At 44.2% G+C, this 11,050-nt stretch overlaps 1 protein-coding gene across 1 annotated transcript in view; it reads right to left on the bottom strand.

Annotated features, from left to right (window-relative positions):
* gdpd4a (glycerophosphodiester phosphodiesterase domain containing 4a) overlaps positions 1 to 11,050 on the bottom strand; it is a 40,819-nt gene that overhangs the window by 15,124 nt on the left and 14,645 nt on the right. Inside the window, 1 exon segment of the mRNA XM_046072851.1 lies at positions 72 to 219. Within this exon segment, the coding sequence (XP_045928807.1) occupies positions 72 to 219 (148 nt within the window).

Below are 11,050 nucleotides of genomic sequence, written 5' to 3'. Positions count from 1 at the left end.
GAAATACGATGTGAACCGTATTCAGGACAGCAGGCATCATAACATCTGATAATATAGTTTAATTTGCTTACCATGAGGTAAAGCGGCTTTTTGATGTTGGACAGGATGTGGATGGAGTTGGTGGTTACGGACTGAGCTCCGGCACACCAGGCCAGAGTGTAGAGCCACGGCTGGCTGATCACATACAGGTTGGTGCTGATGTTCACTGACTGGTACTTACTGTAGAGAGAGGAGAAGACAAACATTTGAACCCAAATCATTTTTGGTCTTAAAATTAGCTAATACATTAATCCTGTATCTCACCACTATAGCTGATTAAAAGTTGATTTAGTGACCACAGCCTGACCTTGGAAACAGGTAGCAATGACAAACATGGCTAACAGACAGGGGTTTACAATGAGAGCACAAAATATACTGACCTTCAAGAAGCCTTCCTTCAGAAAGCTAGCATCATACGTCCATAATTCATATTTCACCACATTGAAATGTAATACCGACAATAACGTAACAACATTCACCCCAGTAAAGCTCATCAGATTTGATTTGAGAGAAAGGCGAGATAGAAGGATGCAAATATCGGCAGAGAGGAGTAGAAGGGGAAGGTAAGAGAAGAGGGGGATGGAAGACATGAAAGATGGAGTTGGTGGTTACAAGATGGAGGGAAAGAATGGAGGGAGGTCAATGAGAGGTGGGAAAGAAAGAACAGTGAGGGTTTGGATTAGAAGAAATGAAAAATGGAGAGGGGGGAAAGAGGAAGAGAGTGGTGTAATTTATCACAATGGCAGTTTTAATTCCCTCTCACACACACAAACATTCTCTGTATCCCTGACTATTAGTTGGGATAAAAGCATCCTTTAAAAGTCTAATGATCACCTGCTAAGGTAAACAGACTGAGAAAGTCAGAAAACAGACAGACAGACTTTGATTTCTTTTATTTACGTCACATTAGAAAACCATAATCATAATAAATCCTCTACCATGATTACTACACACACACACACACACACACACACAATAATAAGATAAAAGTTAAGAACCAGTGAACCATCTTCCTCTAGTAAACATAAAACATGTCTGATCCCCCACAGAGCCCTGAAAGGCTCCAGATTACTAGTCAGTGTGTAGAAAGCGTGCTCTACTCTCAGACGAGCTGCAACCAGACCTTTCAGGCTCTGCACCACATCCGTCCAGCCCTGGCCCAACATCAGACTCTTCCTGGTCTTCCAAATTGTTAGCTTAGCTGTCCCAAATAAAAAATTTATTAAAACCAAAGTCAGTTTTTTTTTTTCTTACTGTATACTGAGAAATCCTCTCCCAAAGCTTCCACCCATTCCTTCAGCACTCTAAAAAGACCAACTAGCCGAGGACAACCCACCACTAAGTGCTCTAATGTTTCCCTCTGAGCGCAGAATGGACAGCACTCCCCGGTGCCTGGATCCAGGTGAGCTCTGTGTCTGTTCGTAACTAACGCTCCATGTATCATCCTCCACTGAAGGTCCGCCATCCTTTTCTCAACAGGGGTTTTTATACAGGACCCTCCACCTGGCTTTAGGGGTAACGTCTGAAGCAAACACCTCACACCATCTCGACTCCTTAACTCCAGCCAGAGAGCGAAGGTTCAGCACCTTCACACAACTGAAGTACAGCTGCTTCTTCCCACAGGATCTGAAGCTACCCAGCACTGGTGTTTTCATGGAGAGAATAAGTCCACTCTCCTCTCACCACTCCTCAGCAGCAGGACAGACGCTCAGAGAGAGAAAAATGTACACACCGTCATCCTTCCATTGGCCAGCACGTTTCCTAGCAAAGCAGCAGAAAGGGACTGCCAGACTTCCTCCACAACCGTACTGAGCATTCTGGAGGACCTGATGTTTGTGATGCCACCGAGAGTTTCCATGGATGCTTTTGTGAGGTGGCATACCGGCCTCAACAAATTTAGTCATTAATGTAGCCAAGGAAAATGTGGAGTTTCTAAGGAAGTTATTATTAAACAGCGGCTCCTCATAGATTCACATACCTGGCCTAGGGTCAGGAGTTCGTGTGACCGTCAGTGTCTGCCAGGCATTAATCACCGAGCCGTAGAAGGGCGTGAGTCCAGTCAGGTCAACTTCAGATGGGCTGTTTATCCAGCCCAAGCCGGCCAGCGTTCCTGAGAAGCAGTCGAGCAGGAGCTAACCAGCAGCGACTGCAGCCATACAGCAGCCTCTGTGCCGTCTGAAGGCCGCGGTTCTGGACAGAATGTCTACAAGTCCTTGTCCTCCCTCTACCACAGGGAGATACAAGACCGACGCCCTCAGCCAGTGTTGACCGGACCAGAAGAAATTTACCAGGAGCCACTGCACTTCATCCAGTAGGCCTGATGGTGGCACCAACACAAACAAACCCAAAGTCCTCCACTCCATAAACGATTCTCATCTGGCAAATGAGCTGAACCAGTTCTACTGCCAAGAGTCAATCGGACACCATCCCCTGTGACTCCTCCGCTCAGCTTCAGTCCACCACTTCTTCCCCTCCCTCCTCAGAACTGGCCAGCTCCACCCCCTCCCCTCCTCTCTCCATCACAGAGAGGGAAGTCAACGGACTTTTCAGGAGGCAGAAACCCCGCAAAGCAGCTGGGCCGGACTCTGCCTCCCCATCCACCCTGAAGCACTGTGCTGATTAGCTGTCTCCGGTGTTCACAGACATTTTTAACACCTCACTGGAGACATGCCATGTGCCAGCCTTCTTCAAAGCCTCCACCATCATCCCTGTCCCCAAGAAACCAAGGACCACTGGATTAAACCACTATAGACCTATCGCCCTGACCTCTGTGGTTATGAAGTCCTTTGAACGCCTTGTGTTGTCCCACCTAAGCGCCATTACAGACCCACTCCTGGACCCCCTGCCCCCCTCGCCTACAGAGCCAACAGATCTGTAGATGATGCAATAAACATGGCCCTTCACTTCATCCTCCAGCACCTGGACTCCCCAGGAACCTACGCCAGGATCCTGTTTGTGGATTTCAGCTCGGCTTTTAACACCATCATCCCGGCCCTGCTGCAGGACAAGCTCTCTCAGCTGAACGTGCCTGACTCCACCTGCAGGTGGATCACTGACTTCCTGACGGACAGGAAGCAGCACGTGAAGCTGGGAAAACATGTCTCTGATTCCAGGACCATCAGCACCGGTTCCCCTCAAGGCTGCGTTCTTTCCTCCCTTCTCTTCTCCCTGTACACCAACAGCTGCACCAGTCTGTCAAGCTCCTGAAGTCTGCAGATGACACCACCCTCACTGGGCTCATCTCAGGTGGAGATGAATCTGCCTACAGATGGGAGATTGACCATCTGGTGACCTGGTGCAGCCAGAACAGTCTGGAGCTCAACGCTCTAAAGACCGTGGAGATGGTCGTGGACTTCAGAAAGAGCACAGCCCCACCCTCCCCCATCATCCTGTGTGACTCCCCAGTCACCACTGTAGACTCCTTCCGCTTCCTTGGGCACCATCATCTCCCAGGACCTCAAGTGGGAGCTGAACATCACCTCCCTCTCCAAACAGGCCCAGCAGAGGATGTACCTCCTGCGGCAGCTGAAGACGTTCAGCCTGTCAAAGACAATGATGGTGCACTTCTACGCCGCCATCATTGAGTCCATCCTCACCTGCTCCATCACAATCTGGTACGCTGCTTCCTCTGCCAGGGACAAGGGCAGGCTGCAGCGTATCATTCACTCTGCAGAGAAGGTGATTGGCTGCAATCTTCCTTCTCTTCAGAACCTGTATGCCTCCAGGACTCTGAGCCGAGCAGGAAAGATTGCAGCTGACTCCTCCCAACCCGGACACAAACTGCTTCAGACTCCATCAGGACCAAAACCTCTCGCCACAAAAACAGTTTCTTCCCGTCTGCAACTAGCCTCATTAACAAGGCCTGGGTCCCCTAACGACACCCCCCCCCCCTTGCAAATGATATAAATGTCTCTGCACATGTAAATACCGTTTCATCTCGTGTTGTGCACAGACCTGGCACGTCGCACATATTTGTTGTTGATTGTTGATCTTTGTTGTTGTATATTTTTATGCACGCAATTTTCTCTTCCGTTGCGTTACTTCTGCACGGCACAGACCCAGAATAATGCACATGTATATCTGCAATGTTGTTCTTCCATTCCATATTTATATATTTCTACATTTATTTATGTTGACTATGTTTGTCTACGTGTAGCACCTTATCACCACAGCACATTCCTCGAGCGCTTACCCTATAGGACAGGTGAGGTAGCTACCATTTAGACAACCTGGCTTCTACCTTTTCCAGCACTGTCTCCCAGTTCTGCCTCTGAAAGTCCTCACTCCCTAGAAAAATTCCTAGGCTTTTTATACCCCTTTTTCCCCCACCTAAGGTTTCCAGGAAGACAGGGAGTGCTCCCCACGCAACCACTCTCCCCCACTAAACAAGCCTCACTTTTTACCCAGTTCACCTTGGCAAGGAAACTTTTCCATACAAGGCTTTCTTCTAACTCTTGAATGTCTCCCTGATTGCAAATAAATACATTTACATCATCAGCATATGCTGATGCACATGTAAATCACCAAATTGACGTTAAATGCAGTGACCTGACTTCCACAACAACAGGGGGCGTCTGAGCCAGCTCTGGCAGTGAGAGACCCCTCAGCCTGCTCCTCAACCTGCAGAGGAGAGGCTCAATGGCAATGCTGTAAAGCTGGCCTGAGATGGGGCAGCCTTGTCTGATCCCTCTCCTAACTGGCACAGGAACACTCAACCCATCACCCAACTTCACCACACAACAAGCATCACGATACAGCAGTTTTGCCCACGACAGAAAACCCTCCACAACACCAAAAGCCTGTAAGGTAGAAAAAAGAAAATCATTATCCACAAGGTCAAAAGCCTTCTCCTGGTCAATAGATATGATACCAACATTGATGTTATATACTTTGCAAATATCAAACACATCTCTCAATGAGAATAAATGATCAAACATGGAACTATCCGGTACACAGTATGATTGATCTGCACCAATTAAAAAGTAAATAACAGTTTTCAATCTATTTGATAAGACCTTGGAGAGAATCTTATAGTCTGTGCACAAAAGAGATAATGGTCTCCAGTTCTTTAAAAGGGCTAAATCTACTTTCTTAGGCAGAAGAGAAAGAACTGCACGCCTACAGGATGCTGGAAGTGTCTCTTTTATAAAACACTCTTTGAAAATGTCCAGAAGGTCCTGTCCCATGATAGTCCAGAAGTGTTTACAAAAGTCTGATGGTAAACCATCTATTCCTGGAGCCTTGCCAGACGCCATCTGAGACACAGCAGCAGTCAGTTCATCAAGAGGTATATCCAAACCCAGAGCCTCCTGATCTCCTGGATCCAGTTGAGGAAGCCCCTGGTGAAGCTCTGCAGCAGAGTCAACATCACAGCCGTCTGCCCTGAACAAGTTTATAAAAGTCCACTCCATGCTTCCTCATCCCCGTTGGGTCTGTGGTCACCTTCCCATCAGGGAGGCGGAGACACATCATCTGTTTTTTTGAAGCAGCTGACTTGTCTAAGTTAAAGAAGACAGTGGTTGGTCCTGTAGTCTGGTGAAGTGTGCTTGGACTAAAACCCCTTTTTGGCTCTCTCCTGCAGGAAGAAATTAAGCTCCTGTTTTTTAGATTGTAAAAGATCATTATTTTGCTGATCTGTTCATAAGGCATTTTCCAAGTCTCTTATCTCGCCCTCTAACTCCTGCACAGCTCTCTTGATGTTTATTGTGACACTGGCTGTATATTCCTGACAAAACACCCTAATTTGAGGTTTTCCTACCTCCCACCACTGAGTCAGAGAAAGAAAATCATCTTTCCGAGATATCCAGTAAGTCCAAAACAATTTTAAAATTTCCAGTGGGAGAAAGAATCAGCTCCATTAAGACTGAATGATGGTCTGTAAAAATTACTGGGATGATCTGACTCTGGCAGTAAAAGAACAAGGTACATAAAACCTGTCTAGTCTAGCTGCACTTACTCTACCATCTGATATTTTGATCCAAGTGTACTGCCTATCTGAAGGGTGTTTCATCCTCCACACATCAACCAAATCAGTTTTTCTTAATACAGAACAGAGGAGGACTGAATATGTGGCTCCTCTCCAGTCCTATCTAACGTAAAGTCAGTGCAGCAGTTTCAGTCACCACCCAATACAATAAACTCTCCAGTACCAGTATTATTTAGTTCTTCTTTTATTACTTTGAAAATCTCTTCCTGCTCAGAGCCTTGATTTGGTGCATATACATTAATAAAAATAAAGCTGAAGCCCTCTATTTCAGCTCTCACAATAAAGACTCTGCCCTTCACCACCTCTGTGCTCGATGTAACATTTACATTTAACTTAGGGGGAAACAAAATGGCAACTCCTGCACTTAAATTTGTCCCATGGCTAAGGACATGCTGCCCTCCCCACCATAAGCCCCAATCTATTTCATTTGTGCTATCACTGTGTGTTTCCTGTAAGAAAACTACATCTAGTCTTTTCTGTGTGATTACTTCTGTTAAAGCTCTCTTTTTTCCATCTCTACCTCCATTTATGTTTAACGAGGCCACCCTTAGACCTTGCATGTAAGGAGAAGAGAGACAGGCCAACAGGGAAACCCAGCAGAGATGAAACACCCAGTGTTGTATGATCATGTTACTTTAATTTGAAAGTATCATTTTCTGTGACATTTTATTCTTTGTCGTTTTAAGAGTTTTCCTTAGAACGTTTCTTGCTATCCAGTAAATCGAGCCCAACAACTCTCTGCAGTGTGGTGACTGACTGAATAAATTTATCCACATCAGGAAAATATTCTTTGACATTTGCTTTTTTTCCCCCCAAAAGTGTCATCCAGGAAGACATTAATCTCCTCCAGAGAATACAAGTCAATACTCTGAGAGTAGCTGTCTGCTATAGAGAAGCTATCGGAGTCAGATTCACAGTCCATGTCACCATGGCCACGAGCAGCCTTCACCTGATCATCCGCCTCACTATCTGGGCTGACCTGCAGCAGCTCTACATCCTGCACAGAAACACATTCTGCATCCTGCTCTGGCCTCCCCAGGTCATCCTCCCTCTGCCCCTACCGCTTTATTCATGCGTGAGGCACACGAGATGTTTCCATGCACCACCTGCTCTCCTACCGCCAGCAGCACCTGCTCCACCGTGGTGCTGGGCTGCGGCACCACCCTCAACCCCATGCTTCAGAGACAGGGACGACGTCTCTGAGGACGCCATCCCCGTCAAGAAACACGGCCCCCCAAACCACCCAAACACACAGCAACGTACAGTGACAATAAACGCAAACAATGATCAAACAATCATACAGTAAACACTTGGGAGGGAAATAAAAGAAGTTTGAAATCACTCAGAAACTCTCAGCCACACTCACCACGCTCTCCACCACCAAACTCCCACCATGCACTCAGAGAGAGAGAGATCAGTTTCGGAGATCAGAGCCGGTTTCTATGTTATACAACCTGGACTTGTATATCTCTGGGAGTTGTATAATCTTGTTATTATTTCTGGTTGTGGCATCACACTGAAGGTCAGTTCAAAACAGTTTGTTCAAATAGTGAGATTTCATCTTATTAAAAAGTTGTTGAAACAGTGTGAAGCTCCAGAGGCATGCTTCATCAGCTGTTAAAGGATAATTTCAGTATTTTTATACCCATTTTCACATATTTTAGTGTTTAATTACTAGTAGGTAAAAAAAAGTTTTGAAATCTGTGCCGTAGATGGTTTCAGCCAGCAGCTGAACCGGCTGCAGTGGCTGCAACGTATTCCTTCGGGACAAGTGGAGCCATCAAATATACATGCACAAAAAGTGCTTTTTTTGGCCACCAGCAGGCTTAGACTGTTATAACAGGTGTCTGCCTACCAACATCATGCAAAGGATCCCTATGAGGGACTCCTGGCAACACTGTTTTTAACCCGAAGTCTCACTCAAGGACATTTCTCGCTCTGAAATCTCATGAGAGGCGAGTTGTTGCAGGACGGTAACGGTACTTTAAAAATATTATATTAAATACTGTAATTTTTCTTATTGTAAAATTGGATTTGAAAAACAAAAACATGTTTAAATTATTGATGCACCAATACAACTTTTTTATTATTTGTTTAAGTTTTTTGGGGGCCTTTTCGCCTTTTATTTGGATAGAAGTTTGAAAAGAGAGAGATAGAGGGGAAGACATGCAAAGAGCCCCAGGTGCATCCCTATTGAATACCAGTGCTTTATTTTTCCATATTTAAAATATCTATGCCTTACCATGTTTGATAACAGATAGGGAAAGCATTGAACTTCACGACACTGACAAATTAACAGTATTTCATTTAGATCGGTAGTGCATTCATAATTTAAACATTTGATTTGGTTTAACTTACTTAAGAAATGCTTAAGGAATTTTGTATTACAAAGACACTAAAAATTAAGTATAATGTAGGCCTATTGCTACTTGTTTGTGTAAATCCGTCCCGTCAATGTCGCGATCGCAAGTATTAACACAAATTCAAGAAATCACCATGAATTCAGCGTGATTTGTGCAATATTGAGTCATCACAACTTTTCCGCACATTTGACCTCTCATCACCATTTCCCGTAAACGTACGTCATATGTCAGCAATCTCACTTCCTTGTTTACAAAATGCAGCAAACATGTGAGACCAACGTCTCACATTTGCAGACAAAACAGTATCCGGATCTTCTTTACCAAAGCAGGGGTAAGCTGTTTTACAAAATGTGCGGTATTGTGGTCAAACATAAAAGGAAATTGTCTATTGACAAACACTTTGCCGCCGCAAAACATGAAGGAGAATGGCAGAAACGCGTGGAGGATATCAGAGGAGACAAATCCCTGTGACACAGGCTGTTGCATTGGCCGGTCAATTGCAAGCGCTGAAATAATCAAGGTAAACTGGTTTAAATAGTTATGCAGGATTAGGATTAGTTTGTCCAGTAGAGATGGAAAAGAATTTTTCTTCTCTTCTTATCATCAGTAAATCACTGTTCAGGTGCACTATTAAAAGAACCGCCATGCAAAGTTTGACCACATCCTTTTAACATAAATGTTTTGATTATAATAACACATGCAGCGTGCACTTGTGATGTCTTATGAGCACAACTTTAATAAATTTTTTACCACAAATAACATGATTCATCCAACCAGGCGTTCTCTAGTTGGTGACAAATAGGGTCCCATCAAAGCTGATATTTCCACGTTTCAATGAGGCATTACAGTGAAGAATGATTAATCACCAGCAACAAGGGAAAACTACAGTATTTTGGTAAAAACCATCACGTCATGAGTCACTCAACAGTTGTTCTTTCTGTCCAGATTGTTCTCCCACAGCTTCGGTTTATGTGCAAGTACCTCCCACTCGTTTCTCTTGTACTACTTATAAGCCTCTCTTACCCTCTTCTCATCGCAACCACCTCCTCTTATTTGACCTCCTTTCTCCCACGTCTGTACCTCCTCCACTGCTTGTCGTCACCTCTTTGTCCTCCTTCCCATCACTCCAACCAATTCTCTCCTCTACTGAATAAGTTCCTCTTTACCCAGGTTTTCATTTCCTCTATTTCTCTCCTTCCTCTCTCCTGCCATTAACTCCACATCCACTTGCCCTTCACCTCCCTCCCATCTCTTTCCTTACCTCCTTTTATCTTCCCTGAGGTTGTTCTACAAGCAACGAGTTGGAGTCACTGAGCATGTGGTGGCCATCTGTACTTCGACTTACATAACTACACACATACACGAACAAACAGAACAGACAGAACAGTCACGTTTCCCCTCAGTAAGTATAAACAGGGGTGTTTTACGGGTAGATGGATATGATTGCGTAATGAGTGACTGAATAATAATCTTTATTTGTAGAGAACTTTTCAAAAACAAGTTACAAGTGCTTTACAAGTGTAAAGACAATAATACCCAAAAAACAATAATACAAAAACAATACAAGATGAAAGCAAGAAAACATTGAAAAGACTAAAATACATGTTTAAGATAAATATAAAATAAGTAAAATAGAATAAAATAAAAGGGATAAAATAAAGTCAAATAAGATCGGGAAAGGCTCTCCTATAAAAGTATGTTTTAAGAAGGGAATTAAAAGAGTTCACTGACTCAGCCGACCTGATTTCCTCGGGCAGGCTGTTCCAGAGCCTCGGGGCCCTGACAGCAAACGCTCTGTCCCCTTTAGTTTTCAGTCGAGACTCTGGAACAGACAACAGACCTCTGCCCGAGGATCTCAAGGTACGTGCTGGTGTGTATGGGACTAAAAGTTCAGAAATATAACAAGGCGAGAGGCCATGAAGAGCTTTAAAAGTAATCAATAAAATAAAAGTCAATTCTAAAACACACTGGGAGCCAGTGTAATGAAGATAAAATAGGGGTAATGTGGTCATATTTCTTTGTTTTGGTTAAAAGCCTGGCAGCCGAGTTCTGTACAGTCTGGAGTCGATCAATAGATTTTTGGGTTAAACAGGTGAAAAGGCTGTTGCAATAATCCAGGCGTGATGAGATGATGGCGTGTAAAATGGTCTCGGTGTCCTTAAAAGTTAACATAGATCGAATTTTTGCTATATTTCTAAGTTGATAAAAACATGATTGAACAAGCTTTGTGGTGTGCTGCTCGAAATTTAAATTACTATCAAACCAGACACCAAGGTTCTTTGCCACAGGCTTAATGTGATTTACTAGGGAACCAGCAGATGGCAGTATTTGCCATCTGCTGAGACCCGATGACCAGGATTTCAGTTGGAGGAAATTATTTGACATCCATTTTTTAACTTCACAAAGGCCGTCGGTAAGTGAACTCAGCATTCCAGGATCTGTGGATCTGACGGGCAAGTATATTTGTGTGTCATCAGCATAAATATGAAAAGAAATACCATGTTTATGGATAATATGTCCAAGGGGAAGCAGATACAAGGAAAACAAAATGGGTCCTAAGACCGACCCCTGAGGCACACCATATTTAACTGGACAGAATGAGGAGACATAGTTGTTTACAGACACGCAAAATTTCCTATTTGACAGGTAGGATGAAAACCAT

This window comes from Micropterus dolomieu, linkage group LG17 (assembly GCF_021292245.1).
Source record: "Micropterus dolomieu isolate WLL.071019.BEF.003 ecotype Adirondacks linkage group LG17, ASM2129224v1, whole genome shotgun sequence".
NCBI lineage: Eukaryota > Metazoa > Chordata > Actinopteri > Centrarchiformes > Centrarchidae > Micropterus > Micropterus dolomieu.
The sequence above is the reverse complement of the archived record's forward strand: the minus strand, read 5'-3'. Positions and strand labels throughout refer to the sequence as shown.